The sequence below is a fragment of the Erinaceus europaeus genome, chromosome 8 (genome assembly GCF_950295315.1).
Source record: "Erinaceus europaeus chromosome 8, mEriEur2.1, whole genome shotgun sequence".
Classification (NCBI taxonomy): domain Eukaryota; kingdom Metazoa; phylum Chordata; class Mammalia; order Eulipotyphla; family Erinaceidae; genus Erinaceus; species Erinaceus europaeus.
In genome coordinates this window covers 100,411,766-100,433,468 of record NC_080169.1, presented here as the reverse complement: position 1 = coordinate 100,433,468, position 21,703 = coordinate 100,411,766, and the positions used below count along the sequence as shown (strand labels likewise).

Below are 21,703 nucleotides of genomic sequence, written 5' to 3'. Positions count from 1 at the left end.
ACAATTATAATAATAGTAAGTGCCTAGCAGGGCCGAGGATGTAGCTGAGTGGTGGAGCATATACTTCACGTGTGAGGCCCTGAGTTGACCCTAGCATACACATGTGTGCACCCCTTCATGCATGCACTTTCAATACACAGAGAAATATGGGTGCCTAGTATATATGGTACAGATTTTCTTTTTATCCAACCATTTCTCTTCTGATAAAAATTCTGGTTATCTACTGGGTTTTGCTCTTACAGTGCTTGTATATGGCATTTTATACACACATAACAGAAAACAGGAATTAAATGACTAAAAGGCCCGTGCATTTAACATTTTAATATATATAACCACCAAATGATCATCCCAAACTGACTTTGCCAATCCCCTTCTTGTCGACAGTGCTGGGCAATATCTGTTGGTTCGTTTTTCCCACATCCTCCCCAATATTTTTCGAATTATGAAGATTCCTTATTTTGGCTCATCTAGTATGAAGGTGTAACATGGTTTGATTTCCATTATTAGTGAGGCTGAGAATCTTTTTACAATTACTATTAACTGCTTATAAAGCATTGCTTCTTATTCCAGTTTGTTGATCAAAAAAGAGCTACTTTATTTACCCCATATGAGATAAGAGAATTTCACATGAAAAGACAGAGAAGCCAGAGCACCACTCCAGGACACAAGGTGCTGGGGATTCAACCAGGAGTTCTCAGGCATGCAAGTCCAGTGCACTAGCAGTTAAGCTATTTCCACTGACTCCTACTTAATATTTCAACTGTCTTTTTTCTTTCTTTTGAGAGGGGAAGGGAAGGTAGACAGGGAAAGAGACTGAAAAATACCTGCAGCACTGCTTCACTACTTGGAAGTATTCCCCCTGCAGGTTTGAACCTGTGGTTTGAACCTGGGTCCTTGCACGTGGTAATATGTGCTCAACCAGGTGCACCACTGCCTGGCCCCTCAACTATCTTTTTATATTAACTGAAGGAAATATTCATCTGTTCTCAATATTAACTCTGTGTAATATAATTTGCCAATATTTTCCCCACTCTCATATCCTGAACATGGAATTTATATGCCTATTCCATACTGCAGGTATTCCTGAATGTATTCCTTTTTTCACTCAAAATATGTTATATTCTATTTAAAAAAACACATCTAGGGGCCCAGGAGATGGTGCTCCCACAAGAATACCATGTGCAAGGACCCAGGTTCAAGCCCCTACTCTCTACACACACAGGGAGGATGCTTCATGAGTGGTGAAACAGGTCTGCAGGTGTCTATTTTTCTCTCTTTTTTTTCCCCCCCGCTTTCTCCCCACCCTCAAACATAAATAAATAGCTACAGGAGCTGTGGATTCGTAGTGCTGGCACTGAGTAACAGCAATGACCCTGGTGGCAATCAACACACACACACACACACACACACACACACACACACACACACACACCCCACACACAGTTTTTTTTTTACTTTATATTCTAACAGAACATTTTATTGGGGAGATGTTGATTTATAAAACTGCTGTAAAGGTATACGTTACCTTTATACCTTTAATCTCATCTTGTAAAATACTATAAAAGGTAGGATGGCATCATACACACAAATACTTTTTGATAATTTCAGTCAGTAAGAAGTTCATTTTAATATTACAGGCAGGGTGGAGAAGCGGTGTGGAACTGTTATCTCCAACAGCGATTCTCAGAGTTGGCTGAACACTGGGATCTCCGGGGGAGTTCAACAATATAGACACCCGGATCTCATCCTCAGAGAGTCTCATTTAATTGTGGGCTGGGCACTAGGACTTCAAATTCCCCAGGTGACTGGAGTGTAGTCAAGTCTGAGGGCCACTGGACTAAAATTCAACATTTTTATTTTTAATTTAACTTTCTATCCAGCCCTACTTCTTAAAAAGATTTATTGGTGATAACACATACCAACATAAAATCTGTGTTGGGTTGTTGGAAAAATCATGACGTATTTTTTGCATAGAAAAGCATATCAGGACTTCTCAGACAACCCAGTATCTTACTAACATGTACAGTTCTGTGGCACTAAGCATATTCACTCACTGAGCACTGTACAACTGTCACCAGTTTCCAAAAAAAAAAAAACGGTGTCCGCTAATCAATAACTCCTCATCTCTACTTCCTCTGATAACCTCTTCTGTTTCCGTGAATGTTCCTATTCTAAGATATCTCAGTGAAGTGGATGGAGGCTGGCAATATTTATCCTTTGTGTCTGACTCATTTCACTTAGCATGGTGTTTTCTAGTCTTTAGAAAACAGGTCAGACCAAGCCAATGCTTTTTCAAAATAAAACAACATTTCAAAAACCTAAATAGACAACTGACTGTTTCTAAATAAGTTAAAAAACATAACTCTTGTTAATAATTTCTTTCATATATATATATATATCTGGGGCTCAGTGCCTGCACCATGAATTCACTGCTCCTGCAGGACATTTTCCCCCCTTTTTTTGCCCTTGTTGTGGTTATTATTGTTGTTGATGTCGTTTGTCATTAGATAGGACAGAGAGAAAATGGACAGAGATGGGGAAGACAGAGAGGGGGAGAGAAAGATAGACACCTGCAGACCTGCTTCACTGCCTGTGAAGTGACTCCCCTGCAGGTGAGGAGCTGGGGGCTCGAACTGAGATCCACACACAGGTCCTTGCGCTTTGCGCCACATGCGCTTAACCTGCTGCGCTACCACCCAACCCCCGAATAATTTCTTTCTAATGAAGCAATCCTGGTTTGAATGCTTCTGAAGGCTGTCCTGAAAACTGGTGGAAAGTTGCTATGCTATTGCATCATCATTCCAAGGGAATATTAAAGCAAGAAAGGCTGCCCCAGCGAGAGTAAGAGAAGTACAGAAAGTTTAAAGGGAGAGTGGAATTTAGTCAGACTGGTATTTTATTATTTTACTTAACTTTTTAAATTATTTTTGCTTCCAGGGTTATTACTGGGGCTTGGTGCCAGCACTATGAATCCACTGCTCCTGGTAGCCATTTTTCATTTTTTTAAAATATTTATTTTATTTATTTATTCCCCTTTGTAGCCCTTGTTGTTTTATTGTTGTAGTTATTATTGTTGTTGTCGTTGTTGGATAGGACAGAGAGAAATGGAGAGAGGAGGAGAAGACAGAGAGGAGGAGAGAAAGATAGACACCTGCAGACCTGCTTCACCGCCTGTGAAGCGACTCCCCTGTAGGTGGGGAGCCGGGGTTCGAACCGGGATCCTTATGCCGATCCTTGTGCTTTGTGCCACCTGCGCTTAACCCGCTGCGCTACAGCCCGACTCCCCTGCATTTTTCATTTTTTATTGAATAGGACAGAGAGAAATTGAGAGGGCAGAGGGAGACAAAGTGGGAGAGAACATAGAGACACTTGCAGGCCCTGCTTCTTCCTGGTTTGTGTAGCAACCCCATGCAGGCGGGAAGCTGGGTCTCAAACTAGGATCTCTGCACAGGTCCTTGCACTTCATACTGTGTGTGCTTAATCCAGTATGCCACTGCCAGGCTCCCCAGACTGGTCTTTCCAGAGATATTTCTTCAGTAATTATAATCTTTGCCTGGATCTCTTCTAATACAAATTCCAAAACTATTTACAAGAGAACAAGCCCTAGGACAAAAAGAATCTTCTAGAATTTGCTAGAAGGTAGAATCTGAGGTCTTTTTCCAGGTCCTTTTCAAGGTCCAAGGATTTAAAATCTGCATTTAAACAAACTCACAGGGAATTCCTATGCACGCTGTGAAGCACTCTCCTCTGGTCTCTGGTCTGAGGAAGCCGAGAAAATTCTGCTATCTTGGCTTTCAAAGTCTCTGAAAGGTTACTTTATTATTTCATTGTAAATGAGTTCTGGGATTCCACACCAAATTAATGATTTCTTTTGCTAAATCTTATTTCAATTTGCTTCAATTCTGATGCAAGGTAGCAGTTAAAGAGTAAGTTTGAGCCAGGAGCTAGGGTGATAGCATAATGGTTATGCAAAAACTTTTCATGTCTGAAGTTCCAAAGGTCCCACATTCAATCCTCAGCATCACCAAAACCAGAGCTGAGCAGGGGTCTGGTATAAAAAATTAATAATAAAATAAATTTTAAAGTTCTAGACAGCATACTTTTTCTTTTCTTTTTATAAATTTTTTATTATCATTATTTATTTATTGGATAGAGACAGTCAGAAGTCGAGAGGGAAGGGAGGGATAGTGAGGGTGAGAGACAAAGACACCTGCAGCACTGCTTCACCGCTTGTGAAGCTTTCCCCCTGTAGGTGGGGACTGGGGGCTCGAACCTGGGTCCTTGCACATTGTGTAACATGTGCGCTCAACCAGGTGCGTCACCACCTGGTTCCCCTTTTTCTTTTATCTTTTTATTCAGAGGTTTACAGTACAGTTGTTGGCACATGAGTACAATTACATGTATAAATAAATCTATAATATGCCTATCAGTCGTCTCTGCAGTATTTAGTGCAAATAAAATGTTTACTAGAACTTCTGGTTAACCCAAGTCCATCACATGAACTCTGCTTCCTTGACTACAAAAAAGGAATTTCTCTTTCTCTCTCTCTCTCTTTCTTTCTCCCCGTCTCTCCAAGGTAAGAATTAAATGAACTGGGCAGGGGTAGATAGCACAATGGTTATGCAAACAGACTCTTGTGCCTGAGGCCCTCTCAAGTCCCAGGTTCAATCCCCTGCACCACCATAAGCCAGAGCTGAGCAGTGCTCTGGTTAAAAAAATAAAAATAAATAAAAATAAAAAAGAATTAAATGAACTAACCATGTATAGAACTTAGCAGTGTATCTTTACTAGCTATTTATCGAAAAATAAGAGGAGCAATAGAGTTGTTGACATTTTCCCTGGACATAATAAAAGAAAACCTGAGACCTGGGAGGAAACAGTGGATACAGAATTGGACTCATGAGCATGAGTTCCTGGGTTTGATCCTTGACATTGCATGCGCCAGAGTGTTACTCTGATTCTCTCATAATAAACAAACAAAGAAAAAGGTATTTAAAAAAAGAATAAAAGCAATTGGGCAAAATAGCAAAGTTGTATAAAGAATATAGTTTAATATGAAAATACAGTTTTATGTTTCTATGGTTACTAAAATAGCTCATGCTATATGGAACAAAGAAAATGAAAATCACCCATAATGCCATAATGCATAATCACATGTAGGCAAGTTTTTATGTTATGGTTTATACATATAAGATCAATTCTATAATTTATGTACTCCATGAAATAATTTAGCACTCGCCCAAGAAGCATAAAAGTAAACTCATAAGCCCCTCATGGTCCGGGAGGTGGCGCAGTGGATGAAGCATCGGGACTCTTCAAGCATAAGGTCCTGAGTTCAATCCCCAGCAGAACATGTGCCAGAGTGATGTCTGGCTCTTTCTCTCTCCTCCTATGTTTCTCATTAATAAAGAAAATATTTAAAAAACAAACAAACTAATAAGCCCCTCAAATTAAGAGTATATAAAAAATGTTACTTTGTGGTCCGGGAGATGGCACAGTGAATAAAGCACATGTCTTTATCCACTGAGTCTTGAGCATAAGGTCCTGAGTTCAATCCCCGGCAGCAAATGTACCAAAGTGAAGTGTAGCTCTTTCTCTCTTCCTATCTATTTCATTAATAAATAAATAAAACATTTTTTTAAAATGTTATTTTATGGGCTGGGGAAATAGTATAGTGGTTATGCAAAAGACTTTCATGCTTTGATCAAAAAGAAAATAAGTGCTATTTTATAACCAGTTTTCCATAGCTAAAGAGAGCAAGGCATCATTTTCAGTGTGTAATATTTCACTGAATATTAAACTTCTAGTCTCTTTTCATTTTTTTACTATCTTTATCTATTTATTGGACAGAGACAGCCAGAAATTGACAGGGAAGGGGGCAATGGAGAGGGAGTGAGACAGAGACACTTGCAACACTGCTTCACAACTTGCAAAGCTTTCCCCCTGCAGGTGGGGACCAGGGCCTTGAACCCCAGTCCTTGCACACTGTAACATGTGCATTCAACCAGGTGTGCCAATACTCAGCCCCTCTCATCACTTTTGGACTAAATTGCTCTTCTTTCCATAAGTTCTAAAGACCACTACTATCATTTATTCAATCACATTATTTGCAAATCTTCTTACTGCAAACAGTGCAAAGATCATACATCTCTGCTTACTTGGAAGGCATGGCTTGCACATTTAAAACTGTGAGAAGCACTGACAGCCTGCCTTCTGGGGATACGGTCCCAAAGCACATCTTTACTAACAGTGTGTGAGATATTTGTAGTGGTCCGGGAGGTGGCGCAGGGATAAAGTATTGGACTCTCAAGCCTGAGTCCCAAGTTCAGTACCCAGCAGCACATGTGCCAGAGTGATGCCTGGTTCTTTCTCTCTCTCCTCCTATCTTTCTCTAAATAAATAGAATATTAAAAAAGAGAGAGACTTGTATTCTCATACCCTTGCTTATTTAGATTTCATCTGAAATGTCACATTGCTTTCACTATCATTAGTTAGAAAGGCTTTAGGACCAAATAGGAATAAAAGATATTTGGCTCACATTAAGTAGTATCTGAGGGGGAGTTGGGCGGTAGCGCAGTGGGTTAAGCATAGGTGGCACAAAGCGCAAGGACCAGCATAAGGATCCCGGTTTGAGCCCCCGGCTCCCCACCTGCAATGGAGTCACTTCACAGGTGGTGAAGCAGGTCTGCAGGTGTCTATCTTTCTCTCCCCCTCTCTGTCTTCCCCTCCTCTCTCCATTTCTCTCTGTCCTATCCAACAATGAACAACAACAATAATAACTATAACAATGAAACAACAAGGGCAACAAAAGGGAATAAATATTTTTTTAAAAAGTAGTATCTGAGCTAACACTAGTGAAAAATATGGGAAGCATAGGTGGGAGGAGTTTGGTCCCAAGACCTTAATACTCAAGTTCCCATTCAAATGGCAACTGTATTTTCTCAGCATCCAGTTCATTTCTCCCTTAATGTTCATTTTTAGTGACTATTTGTGATGAGAAGGGAAAGAAGGGAGTGTGTGACAAAGAAGAAATACAAGGCTCCAGTCAAGTACATGAGTTCATCCTATGACTCGAGTATCACATCACATCACATCACATCACATCACATCACATCACACCTGCTTTATATCCACCACCACACCAAGCTTTATAGAGAATATATTTCAAGAAGCTAGAAAAGGTTCAAATGGTAAACTACTTCAACTTCTGGGGCTGGTCAGCCAAAGTTCACAGTAATAAGTGCCCATGGCAACTATGACACAGTGAGAGAGAGAGAGAGAGAGAGAGAGAGAGAGAGAGAGAGATGGAGAGTCAGTCTACCTAATGTAATATTCTAAACCAGGAGCTAAGTCAACTTCAGATGACTGGGATACTGAGTAAATTCTTTTCATCATCAGGCAAAACATTCACCTTCTGTGTTTACTTTGTCAGTCAGGATGGCTCCAGGGAAGGAACAATGGTGGGTATAAAATGCTGGGGGGGGGGGGTTTTAAATAATGCTTTCCTTTGTGTAACCATTATTTAGAAGTCTGTCAAGGTTCACAGAAAGATCTATGAATTCAGTAGTCAAAGGATCACAATTTAGCTTTATGTTTATAGAATGCTTTATTATTCCTGACCAAGCTGTTAGTTCAGATTCAGTAAAGAAGAAAGGTCTCACTTTCTGAGCAGCGGCATCAAGAGCTGCACTGAGTAGACATGCATCTGAGTAACTACCAATCCAGCTGCTCACTACACTGGATTCATTTTTGCCCTGACGCTTGGTTCATTTACTGACCAGAAATTAACTTAGATGATAGGCAGTATTTTAGGAACCAGGTAGCACTGAAAAACAGAAACTAAAAGGTGCAGTAGACAGCATAATGGTTATGCAAACAGACTCGCATTCCTGAGGCTCCAAAATCCCAGGTTCAATGTGCCACCATGAGCCAGAGCTGAGCAGTACTCTGGTGAAAAAAAAAAAAAATCAGAAACTAAGCTCTTGCTCTTAATTCTAGCTGAAGACAGAACAAACAAGTATAAATGTTCATGAAATTTCAGGTACTGGCTAAGTGTTCCAAAGATATTAAATTGGGATGCATTGGGCAATGGTTTATTAGGGAGGGGAAAGTTCATTAGATGGGATATCAAGAAAGGTTTGGTTCTGGAAGTGATATCTGAGCTAGTCTTTGGAAAAGATAAGGTCAGCCAGGCAATGGGGTAGGAGAACAAGGCTTTAGGCAAAGGAAATAGCAAAAGAATGAGCTTTGGGTGCTTGACAAAAGGAGAGTCAGTGTGACCATAACACAGTGACTGAGAAGGAAAATGAGAAACAGGATAGGAAGGCCAACTGGCAGGCTCTGCATTTGATTCTAGGATTAGTGGGAAGCCATTAATTAAAGGACTCAAACCTGGTAAGTCTTCAAAACCAACTCTGGGAGCTTTGTAGAACACAGACTACAACAGAGCAAGAGATGGTCAATCCAACTCTATCGAGAGACCCTCAAAGCCTGGGCCAAGGTGGTCTAGGGGTCTGAGAACAATGGTTAGACTCAGGGTTCAGAGGAGAACTGAAGCGACTTGCTAGTGAATTAGATGTGGCTGGTCAGGGAATGAGGGCAAAAAAGATTAGTCCTCTGCTGGTATACCAGGAACCAGATGGATGGTTGAGTCATTATTGATACAAGGAATAATCAAATATTTAGAGAGGAATGTTAGGGTGATCAAAAGAGCTGTTAGATTCTGTAGGTTTAACAATGAAATAAGTCCAGTGTAAACAGTATAAAGAGAAGGACTAAAAAGCCCACAGTACAGGCTTAGGAATCAATCTCTTACGAATAAAAAGGGCTGAGTCCTGGGACATGCCAATACTGGTCAGGTGAAAAGAGATAGGAGAGCCAAAGGAAGAGCAGGAGGGAGGAGCACCCTGTGAGGTAAGAGGTCATGCAGAAGAGTGTGGAGTCACAGAGGAAGAGGAAGAAAAAGCTTTCTGAAGGAACAACCAAGTTAAATGTTACTGGAAAACAGTACGGTAAGGAAAGCAAGCTCAGGTAGGGGAGGTAGCAAAATGGTTATAAGGCTGAGCAGTGCTCTGGTCTCCTCCTCTCATTAAAATAAAACTATGTATACGTAAACATGTAATATATATGGGACAGCTCATAACTACTGAATTTAGCAAGATAGCAGTAAGTTAATTAAGGAGGTGGGGAAGTGTTACAAAAAGGGCATTTGCTCTTAGTCAAGTGATCACTTTTAAAGCTAAAGATGTTGAGGAAGAAGAACAGAAAGGGAAACTAAAAGCAGGATCTGATTAAATCAAGAGCAGGGCACCAATGTAAAAACCCTGTGGTGAAGGGAAGAGTGGCCATTGGGCTTCCTGACGCAACAGGAGTGGGGGAGGGATGGGACACAGTCTTTTGGTGGTGGGAATGGTGTTTATGTACATTCCTATTAAGTGTAAACATATAAACCACTATTTAATTAATATGAGGGAAAAAATTGATCATATGTCTAGAACTTCTTAAAACACAGACTGAGTCTTTTTAATATATAGGCTGTCTTTGACATGTTGACTCTCTCAAAAGCCTAGACCAGGGAGAACAGAAGCAACCGGTAGCACAGCTATATACAAGATGCTGGGTATTATACCCAAACCCTAACAAAGGGACTTTCCAAAGTTAACCCAATCACCAAATAATGTGATGATAATAATAACTATCCATTGTCTTCTTGAACCCTAAGACAACAGGAACCTCACATTTCCACTATAGAGCCTATATTTCCCCCAATCCTGGAACCTTAGGGTGGGGCCCACTTTCCTGCATGCTGCTCTCAATTCAAATAAAATAATACTGCATCCGCGGAACACAACCTAATCAATGCAACGAGTGCCACCCCAACATGCTTCACTTCAGGTGTGGAATGACAACCCATCAGCTTCATCACTCGGGTGAGACCTTTCCTTTCATAGTATTCTCTAATTCCATTCCAGGTGGTCCACACCCCAATAAAGCCCCCAAACCTAGATATATATAGTCCAGGTCCTCTGAGATAGAGCATAGGTCACACGTGCCCATAAACTAGGGAAAAATATATATCTGAAAGCAAAAGTACACAAGAGCATGCAGGGAATACCCCCCAACACCTCATCTGCACTATTCCAGTCTTTAGGTCCATGACTGTTCAACAATGTTTGGCTTTGTATGTTAACTCTCTTTTCAGCCACCAGGTTCCAGATGCCAGCAAGATGCTGACCAGACTTCCCTGGACAGACAACCCCATCAATGTGTCCTGGAGCTCCACTTCCCCAGAGCCCCACCCTACTAGGGAAAGAGAGAGGCAGACTGGGAGTATGGATCGACCAGTCAACGCCCATGTTCAGCGGGGAAGCAATTACAGAAGCCAGACCTTCCACCTTCTGCAACCCACAAGGACCCTGGATCCATGCTCCCAGAGATAGAGACTAGGAAGGCTATCAGGGGAGGGGATGGGATATGGAGATCGGGTTATGGGAATTGTGCGGAACTATACCCCTCTTATTCTATGGTTTTGTTAATGTCTCCTTTCTTAAATAAATAAATAAATAAATAAATAAATAAATAAATATACAAATGGGGACCTGGTACACCTAGTTGAGTTCACATGTTACCAGGCACAAGGACCCAGGTTCAAACCCCTGGTCCACACCTATAGGAGAGAAAGCTTCTTGAGAAGTGAAGCAATGCTGCAGGTATCTCTCTGTCTCTCTCCCTTCCTTGTAAATTTCTCTCTGTCCTATCAGAATGAATGAATGAATGAATGAATGAATGAATGAATGAATGAATGAATGACAAATGAAGCCTTTAGCATACCAACTTGCATGCACAAGACTTTAGAAGTTCTAGGTTTGACCCCCAGTACTACCCCACACCAGAGATGAGGAGTGCTCTGGTTTCTAGCTGTCCTCTTCCTCACTCTCTCTCACAACATGCAGACAAGTAAACAAACAAACCTTTTTACAGTCTATGAATGGGAGCTGAGTGGTGGCTTGCCAGGTAGAGCACACGCATTACCATGTGCAAGGACCCAGGTTCAAGCTCCCAGTCTTCACCTGCAGTGGTTTCATGAATGGTGCCATAGTGCTGTAGGTGTCTCTCCCCCACCTCTTCTCTCAAAAACAAACAAAACATGGCTACAAGGAATGGTGGAGTTATGCAGGCATCAAATCCCAACAATAACTGGACAGCAAAAAAAAATTAATTAATTAATTAAAAAGTGTGTGTGTGTGAGAAGGATGGTCTCAGCAAAGTGCCTGCAGCTTGTTGATTTGTCAAACAAGATACACTTTGACTTCTTAAAGAGGGAAACAGTGACTCAGGAGGGTGTCCTTCTGAATGTCAAGGTTTATTCCCTTCTCCTTCGTGTGTGTGTGTGTGTGTGTGTGTGTGTGTGTGTGTGTGTGTGTGTGTGGTCTTGCTTTGTTTTCAAGGTGCCCAGGGAGCTGAGACTAAGTTATTAGGCTAACAGGAAGAAATGTATATTCTTTTCTGTTTTTATTATAGACAGACAGATAAGGCAGGAAGGCAGGCAGACAGACGGACAGAAGCATTATGGCACTGCTCCACCATGGTGGAGCTACTCCAGGTATCATGATGCTCCCACGTGGTGCTAAGGTTCTAACCTGGAACCAGGGGCCTGGTAAGAAGAGTGCTCTATAGGGTACACTATCTCCCAGCTTCACTTTTAAGTTCTTATTCCCTAAGAAGGTGAGCTTTACTTGGAAAGAAGGTGGTGGTATTTGAGATTTACAGGGGAAGACCACCAGTGTACTTGCTCTACTTGATTGATCTATCCAAACTAACTCTGAGCTAAGTTTCTTTCCTGAATCAAGGGCCCAAGTGAACGTGAAAAACTGCTTACAGAAAGAAGCAATTACACCACTGGCCTTGGTTGGGCATGCTCTTCTGGCACTGCCTTTTCTTTTCCAAGGCCACTACTATTTCACTCAGTCTCCACCTTGCATCTCACCCCGGTGGTATCGCAGAGGACAGAGCTCAGAAAAATGCTCAGAGGCCTGCTCGCACCTCTGCCACTTGGCTGTGTGTCTCCTCCCCACTTCCCGCCCCTTACCTGGGTCATTTTGTCCACAGAGACTGGAATTCCGTCGATAGTGAGAGGCGGCAGCTCAGAGTTAACCTCCTGTGGCGCAGGGGCGTGTTCTGCCAAGGCGGACTCCAGGTCTTCCAGGATCATGCTCTTGTACTTACGCACCTGCAGGGAATTAAGGGCAGAAGTAAACAAGATGCCCAACAGCCAGGGAGGGTTGGCGCCAGGCAACCAGAGTGAGTAGGGCGGGTCTCCCTCAGTCAGCCCAGAGCCCTAAGAACAAAACACTTCTACAACTAGCAGATAAAAATACCCTCTGGCCCTGAAGACATCACACTGTTCAGAATTAAACGAGATGATGAAATTATAGGCAACAGTAGAAAGGCAGGGATGGAAAGTTTTACAGAAATACTGCTTTTCAGATAAAATTAGTTTTTCAGTCAGTGCTGGCCCCATCACTTGTGTTAGACTTAATGGGAATGGCATTCCCTTATCTGCATTCCCAGGCTATTTGATAAACTGATAGCTGGGAAAGTTAATCACAACAGGAGCTGGGCAGCAGTATACCTGGTAGAGCTTACACATTATTATGCATAAAAACCCCAATTTCAAGCCTTTAGTCCCCAGCTGCAGGGGGAAAGCCTCACAAGTGGTGAAGCAGTACTGGGGGTATCTTCCTCTCCCTTCCCCTTCCCCTTCTCCCTTCCCTCTCAAATTTTCTCTGTCCTAACAAATAAAAGTGCAGGGGTGGGGGTGGGGAGTGTGTTAATCACCACAATCATTTGCAAGGATCATGGATGGCATCTACCTCTAATACTGAAAGCAACTTATTCAAAATTGCCAGTACGTCCCTGCAAAGCCAGACTACTAAACAGGCAGGAGATTCATGTGCACGGGAGGCTGGAGTGGGAGGCATCAAAGACAAAACCGAGGGGAGAGCTGTGTATCAGAGCTGTGTGTCAAAGGGCAAGTCGAGGGCCAGAAAGAGTCCTATAGGTCAAGTCCTCTTCCCTTTGATGCTTGCTGGTGACAAGGGTAAGCTTCAAACCCATGATGCCTTCTTTAGCTCCGACAAGTCCCGTCATGAACCAGACATTGTTGTTCTGACTCCTTTGTTTCCAGTACCAGTGAAAGGCCTCTCAAAGCCAGACAACTCAACAGCAGCGCATTTGTACACACACATTCTCTGAGCATGAGCAGAAAAGGCAGGCAGACACCGGATCCCACAACTACCAAGAATAAGAATGGGTCTGTTCATTTAGAAGAATACACAGGGGGATGAGAGCACCTCTGGGGACAACAAAGATGCCATGGAATCACAGAAACATGCCAACGTGGAATAGGAAATTCATTTGCTTTCAGGCTCCAGTCATTATCTTAGGAAAAAGGGGGGATGAGAAAATGAGGTTTGTCTGGGAGTAGCAAAATTGTTTTGAGTTCTTCATAAAGTATTAAAAATGAAAGATCCCCACAAACTACTGCAAGCATGTGAAAAATTGTTGACTGCATAGCACAGCTTTTACAGTTAAGAATCTTCCAAATAAGGTTTTTTAATTATTTATTTATTTATTGTTGCCCTTGTTGCTTTATTGTTGTAATTATTATTGTTGTCGTTGTTGGATAAGACAGAGAGAAATGGAGAGGGGAGGGGAAGACAGAGAGGAGGAGAGAAAGATAGATACCTGCAGACCTACTTCACCACTTGTGAAGCGACTCCCCTGCAGATGGGGAGCCAGGAGCTCGAACCGGAATCCTTCCGTGGTCCTTGCGCTTTGCACCACTGTGCGCTTACCCTGCTGCGCTACCGCCCAACTCCCCCAAATAAGTTTTGAAAAAAATAGTGCAACATGCAGAATCATGTGTTTGTTTTCTCTTGATTGCTAATAAATTTTCAAGTATGAGTGGTTAGAAAAATAGCAGGGGATCTACATGCATCGGAGCAGTGCTGCAGCTTGTCTGGGTCTCATACGAAACTCTTTCACATGCAATAAATGCAATAAACCTTTTTTAAAAAATGACAATACTTGGACTTTGGGAGGTGGTGCAGTGGATGAAGCATTAGCCTACCAAGCAATTAACTCCTGAGTTCGATCCCTGGGGCCACAAGTGCCAGAATAATACTCTGGTTCTTTTCCTTCCTTTGGGAAATAAATAAAAGCAGTACACGTCAGATGATAATAATAAGCAAGTAAGAAAGAAAGCCACTGCCACTGTATTTATTATAACATAAGCAGCTGGTGTTGCTGTGGCAACTCTGAAGGATTTATATTTTCTACGTTTATAGGTTTATAGGTTTCTGCTGTATCCCTATGTAGTTATTATGTTCCCAACCTACATAAACCGAAACCACAGAGGTCTAAGCTCTGGTCTGTCAACTTTAATGCATCAGCTTCAACTATTTAGATGCTAGATGGTAAAGAGTCCTGTAAAGACTGAACAGTAAAAGTGCAAAAGTTACTTTCATTGTGCTGGAGACGTGGCATTGAAAGATAAGAAATCATTAGGCTATCACTGTTATACTTACTACTAGCTAGTTGCAAGCATGAGAGGTTTTAGATTTCTATTATTTATTTATTGACTTATTTATTTATTTTTCAGTCATTTTCAAGAGCTCCACTTGGCTGTTTGTCTCCTGGGCCACCTTTTCATTCAGACAGAGACAGAGACAGAGGGAGAGACACCCCAGCACTGTGAGAGGAACCTTTTCCAGTACCACGGGAGCTTCCATGTACGTCAGAGTTTGTCAAGCATTTGTTTTTCTTTCTGCATGGCATATAAACAGTGGCTATAAACACAGTATAACCTATAGTAGCACAGCTGTGAAGAAATTCAGTTGGTTTGATCTCCAACTTCTACCTTTTACTTCCAAAAACCATAACTTTGGGCCTTTGTTACCTCACAGCAAGATGTTATTCATTATCAATTAATTGGTGTCAAAGTTAAAAATGACTTAAAAGCAAAATTTATTATTTTGTCTATTAATTTCTCTCCAATTAATCCTGCATAACACTGCCATTTGGGATTTCTAAAACACTGATTTGTTAATCGAACACCATTTATTTACGTCTTACTGCATACATTAGTTTATTAAAGCCCCACCTAATTTAATTGTAAGAAAATATCATTGTGCCCATTTTTCAGATTAAAAACGGAGGCTTAATGAACTTACCGTAACTTACTCCAAATCATACAGCAGTTGCCTGGAGCATGTAGAGTACAGCAGGAGTTTATCAGAAATCTTTATCTAATTCTGGCCTGTCGTCTGTCAATTCACTATCGTTGGTTCTTTCTCTCAAAAACATTCCTACAGTCTTCAACTTGTAGAATGAAATGTAAGCTTCCTGCTCCTGATTTGAACTTGTCCCATCGTTTCCTACTTTTCTAATAGCCTGTGTCTGCCCAGTCCTGTAGACTATGTGAATGGCATCGCTGGAGTACTCCCAGTGTGCCCAGGAAGTCTTGCAACTGTGCCCACCTCCCTGTCTCTTTCTCACTTCGCATCTAGCAACTGCTTTTCTACTTCTTGACTCTTGGTTCTGCTGTTTATCCAAATATACTGTCCATCTTTCAAAGTCCTGCTCAATTCCATTCCCCTAAGAAAGCCTGCCACAGTTTTTGTTTTCCTTAAATTCCCAAAGATTCAAATAGTCGTGGCAGCTACATTGTTATTTCCATGCTATATTGGACATGACTAGCACACGTTGTCAAGCATGGGACTGGGGCTTTAGCTGTTTGAACATGCGCCGTGAAATACTCCCAACACTGACATGTAATACATTAATGTACTTCATAATACATGAGTGAACATTCCCACAATAGAAGAGATAGAGAGGGCTTAGCATGTTTACAGAGGCCACCAGGGTTTTGGGGACAAAACACTACCACCATAGAGTCAAAGGGCTTTTAATCAGGAAGCAGAAAGTCACAGACAAGACGCCATAATTCTTTTTTTTGCAATCATGAGGCTTTTAAAAAATACATTTATTTACTCTGTTTTGTTGCCCTGGTTGTTTTATTGTTGTAGTTATTGATGTCGTCGTTGTTGGATAGGACAGAGAGAAATGGAGAGAGGAGGGGAAGACAGAGAGGGGGAGAGAAAATTGGACACCTACAGACCGCTTATGAAGCGACTCCCCTGTAGGTAGGAAACTGGGGGCTGAACTGGGATCCTTACGCCGGTCCTTGCGCTTTGTGCCAAGTGCACTTAACCTGCTGCGCTACCGCCCGACTCCCAATCATGAGGCTTTTCTAGATAAAAGGAGAGACTTCAGAAAGGCCCCACAGAAAATTTTTAAAGCTTAATATTTACCTACAAGTTCACGAAATTAAAAATACACTATCGCCTGTGGCAGAAAACAAAGAGATGCTCTATACAGAGCAGCCCTCAGACCTGCTGAAATAATTACCTGGCATGGAGCTGGGTCACGGGTCGTGACCCATGATGAGCTTATGCTGACTTCCACCTAGACTTCTGCAGTCCCCAGGCCAGGCTTCTTTTTTCTCCTTGATCTCAGTCCAGATCAAGCTATCCCCCCACACCCCAGGCCCTTACCTATAAACCTTAACACCTAAAACATGTTTCAATGGAATTCTTATTCACATTCTGTTATCTAGCAGTGTTAGGTATTCTGTTGGGAAGGAGAATGAATAAGCAGCATGTTTAGACTCAGAGGAAAATATAGCAATTACGAGAGGGAGAGGGGAAGGGTGGTGGAAGGTATGGGCAGAGAAAGGCTCATTTTGTTGTTTGATGGCCCTTGAACTCTTGCTTGTGGGTGCAGGAGTACACACACACTTGTAGAGGTATGAACTTACTTCTCAGATACAGTATTGCGAGTCAGTGGCAAATCAATAGAGTTTAATTTAAAAGTAGGTAAGCAAGCAGCAGGGCTTTTATTTTATGGCTTTTTAAATAGGCTCCCATTTTTCATATAACTCAAAGCTTTTAAAAATTATTTTAACAACCTCTACAATGCCTAAGTGAATGATATAGTCCACCTATCTACTGGGGAAACTGGAATTAAAGGCAGGATGATTTCAAAGAAGCTGGTACTAACCCCAGAGCTACCTCTTGTTTCTGTGACTAATCTATGTACTTGCAGAACTGGTTAGTCATACCCGGTATATCCACATATACACCAGGGACTCGACTCTGAGGAAAGAGCTCCACTTTCCGGAACTCCTACGGTTCTTAAAATCAGATGGAAATTCTCTCTGTGTGTGTCTCTCAACAAAATATTTCTGGGCCTTTTCCTACAAACCTTTTCCTACAAGAGCATCAGACATGGCAGGAGGCCACCCAGAGGATGCTCTCAGGACACAGCAACTTTACAGCCTCCCAGCTGACAGTGGCTTTCACTGCTATTTCTGCCTAAACATTATATAGGGGGCTGGTAATTAGCTCTAATTTCTTTTCCAGGTATTACCCTACTGTACACATAAGGGCCATGAACCACCGATAAGAAAATCAAGACAGGAAACTACTTAAATTTTTTCTAAGGGGGTAAGGATAGACAGCATAATGGTTACGCAAAAAGACTCTCATGCCCGAGGCTCCAAAGTCCAGGTTCAATCCCCCATACCACCATAAGTCAGAGCTAAGCAATGCTCTGGTAAAATAAATAAATAAATAAATAAATAAATAAATAAATAAATAAATAAGTTTTTAAAAGTTTTGAGGGTGCAGTAGATTAACTGCACACTTTACCATGTGCAAGAATTCAGGCTGGGAGACCATGGCTGCCATATGGGAGCAGCAAATCAGTGCTGTGGTATCTCCTCTCGCTCACACCCTCTATCTGAAAAAGGAAGAGAGGAGGGGGGAGGAGAGCAGGAAGGAGGAAGGGAAGAAGGGTCAACTGGGAGTTGTGAAATCACATAGGAACAAAGCCTCAGTGAAGCTCAAGCAGAAGGAAGGAAGAATGGAAGGGAGGGAGGGAGGGAGGGAGGGAGGGAGGAAGGGAGCCCTATGAGTGGCCAGAGAGGTGGCTCAACAATAGAACACAGGACTTGCATATGGCACTGCATATGATGTTCTGGTGTTCTCTCTCTCTCTCTCTCTCAATGGTAGATAAATGAATACATCTTTTTTAAAGTTAAAAAAAAAATCATTATCATGGGAGCTACACCTTCACTAAGAAAGGCATGAGGATCGAAACATTCAGTGAGTTGTGAGGTTTCTTAGCTTGCTGTTTCAAGAGCAGAGATTTGAAACTCCAGAGGACATTAGATCTTCAGGTAGCAAACACCAAGCAACTTAGAGAAATCCAGAGTTTCTGGGTAAGAAATCTTGGACCTGGGGAACAGCATAATGTCTTGCACAATAGAATTTCATGCCTGAGGTCCCAGATTCAATGCCCAGCAAAACCCAAAGCCAGAGCTGAACAGTGGTCTGGTGGGAAGAAAAGGAGGGTGGAAGAAAGAGGAAAAAGAAAAGAAATTTCATTGTCCATTATAGTCATAGATCCTTTCTGAAAGCTTATCTAATTGTAAGTTATTTCAGTACCCCACGCTACAAATATAAACCTGGCATATGTAACCTATGCCCTTAGTAGCTCCTCTACCCATCTCTGTTACAAACACTCAGCTACTTCACGCTAGGCACCATGTTAAGGAAAGGCCAGGGACAAAACAGTAAATCTACCAGTCACAGGGTCCTATTAGTATGCATATTACAATCTAGTGGTACACACACACACACACACACACACACACACACACACACACACACACACACCAGTACAAAAGCAGATGTATGATTACAGGGACAAGTACCAGGAGGGGTACAAACCTCTTCATACATCTTGACTTCCTATAGTCTAGATTAAGACCCAACGCAGAATTAGAATTTAGAAACTCAGTCTGCATTTCTTAACTTCTGAGAACTGTCAGATAGTTATGATTTATTCACTCAATATACATTCCTGAGCAACTGCTCCTGGCAGGGACAGTAGCTGGCGCTGAAAGTCTACTCGGGAACAAAAGAGACCCAACCCTGCCCCTTGGAGATCATAATCTAGCTGGAACAGACATTAATCAATAACCACTAAGTGTATAAAATTGCATCCAAAATAAGTGCCCTGGGGTGCTATGGGAGTCTTAGACAGAACAGAAGATTTTGGACGGCTCCAGGAGGTCAGAGAAGTCCTCACACAGCATGTGTTAACTGAGCTGATTTCTTAAATATGACTCAAAGGGAAAAGTACCCACAAAAACTCTGTAGAAGAAGATCCTAATGTGGATTTCTTCTGCCGTTAATTGAGATAAAAGAAGATGTAATTCGGGGAGAGAGATGGACAGAGAGAGATGCCTGGAGAAGGAGAGAGAAAGACCCCTAAAGCAGGTATCCACCTCTTGGTGGTGGTGGTGGCCGTGGAAGGGAAAAAAAAAGTGGTGTTTTTACAGAAGAGCGAACATAGATCTTTCTTATGTTCTATGTAGAACAGACTTTACCTGCGGAGTGGAGCTGGGGAGATGGGTCAGATGAAGTTAGAGACAGGAGAGAGTCAAACAGGGCGCCTGCCAATGAAAAGGGAACCGAATGGACACCAGAGTTGGGAGCTAGGATCATGGCAATGGAAACAGAGCAAAGTGGTCTTGTTTGACAGCTATTTAGGAAATGAATGGAGAACAAAATAGTGGATGGACTTGGGGTGGGGGAGAGCAGAAGGAAGTGACAAAAAAGGTTCCAAGTTAATTCTTTGCATAACTGGATGAGAGAGAGAGAGAGAGAGAGAGAGAGAGTGTGTGTGTGTGTGTGTGTGTGTGTGTGTAGGAACCTACTAACAACGGGTATAACAATGGGCAAGAGCACTTACCTGGGAGGGCATCTGTTTTGTCAAGCAAATGACCTAGGTTGGAGCCTGGCTCCTACAGCATTGGGGGATGCTTTTGTGCTTATGTCTTCCCCTTTCTTCTGCTTTTCCCCTTCTCCACCCCCCCCCCTTTCTCCCTCTCCTTCCCCCCAACCCACCAAGTACTGTTCAGCTCTAGCTTATCCATGCTGGGAATTGAACCATACCTCTGAGCTTCAGACATTATAGAATCTTTTTCATAAACCACTGTTATCTCCCTGGCCATTTCTCTTTGTCTTTCTTTCTCTCTCTATTATTACCAGAACTTTACCTCCCTAAGTCCACTTTCTTCAGACAGAGATAGATAAGAGACAGAGAGACAAAGGGAAAGACATCACAGTACTGTAGCTCTCTCCAGTGTGGTGGTGGCTGGGCTTGAGCCTGGGCTGTGTTCATGGCAAAGCAGGCACACTATCCAGGTGAGGCATCTTAGGGATACCGTTCTCTATCTGAAAAAGTTGACCCTGTGAAGCAGTTGATCCAGTGGAGCAGTGAAGCCTCAGAGATAACAAAAAACTAAACAAACAAACTAAACAAATCACTATAAACAGATTCCCCATGCAGATATGGGGAGATTAGGTAAACTCCATAGACAGTGGCTGGGGGGGGGGGGGGAGGCGGTTGTCATCAAACAGCTGATTTTTTTTCCTCTTGGTGACATTTTAAGAATACAGCTGTGGGTCTGATGTGTGCTTGAGCATGGATGGCTGACCCTCCTGGAAGCTCGTCTATCAGCCTCCCCTTGGCATGGCAGCCTTGTGGTTGAGCGAGATGTGGCAAGAGTACGCGGGGGAATTCCAACCTTCCTATCAGCCTAGCCGCATCACCCACCCCTCCCCCCCTTTCTGGTGGGCTTCGCCTTCCTTATATTTCTGTCTCCCTGTTCCTGCATCACCATCCATACCCCCTCATTGCTTTGTTCTCTTTTCCCTTATAGGGAGATATTGACCTCGCTGGCCAGCTGGCTACTGCCCTGCACAGCTACCCCTTTATAAACTTGTAACTGTGACAATAAAGATGTTCCGTTCCCCGTAACGGCACCCTAAAAAGGTTTGTGTATCGTCTGCTGCCACAATATGCTGGAAGACCCCTTTAGTGAGCTCACTCCTGCCTTGTTCCCCCTGAGAAACCCCTACATCTGGCGCCCAACGTGAGGCACCCCAACATACAACAATGAACAAAACAATGTTACTTAAGGACCCACTGTACTGCAGAAGAGGGCAAGTTCCAAGTTCATGTATGACAATATGCCAATATGATACTAAGGGTTGCTGTCAACCATCGTTCTAAACCACAAGCCTTCTACCATATTCTTCTAAAACTCTTTCTTTTAGAGAGACAGGCTGGGAGTATGATCGACCTGTCAACGCCCATGTTCAGCAGGGAAGCAATTACAGAAGCCAGACCTTCTACCTTCTGCATCCCACAATGACCTTGGGTCCATACTCCCAGAGGGATAAAGAATAGGAAAGTAGGGAGTCGGGCTGTAGCGCAGCGGGTTAAGCGCAGATGGCGCTAAGCACAAGGACCCGCATAAGGATCCTGGTTCAAGCCCTGGCTCCCCACCTGCAGGGGGGTCGCTTCACAGGCAGTGAAGCAGGTCTGCAGGTGTCTGTCTTTCTCTCCCCCTCTCTGTCTTCCCCTCCTCTCTCCATTTCTCTCTGTCCTATCCAACAACAATGACAACAATAATAACTACAACAATAAGACAACAAGGGCAACAAAAGGGAATAAATAAATAAAAATAAATATAAAAAAAACTTTAAAAAAAGAATAGGAAAGTCAG

At 42.5% G+C, this 21,703-nt stretch overlaps 1 protein-coding gene across 5 annotated transcripts in view; it reads right to left on the bottom strand.

Annotated features, from left to right (window-relative positions):
- Positions 1-21,703, bottom strand: part of NRF1 (nuclear respiratory factor 1) — a 173,627-nt gene that overhangs the window by 78,915 nt on the left and 73,009 nt on the right. For all 5 annotated transcript variants that reach the window (XM_016188608.2, XM_060196550.1, XM_060196549.1 and 2 more), the window contains exon 5: positions 12,089-12,229. In XM_016188608.2, the coding sequence (XP_016044094.1) occupies positions 12,089-12,229 (141 nt within the window). The remainder of the gene's footprint in view (positions 1-12,088; positions 12,230-21,703) is intronic.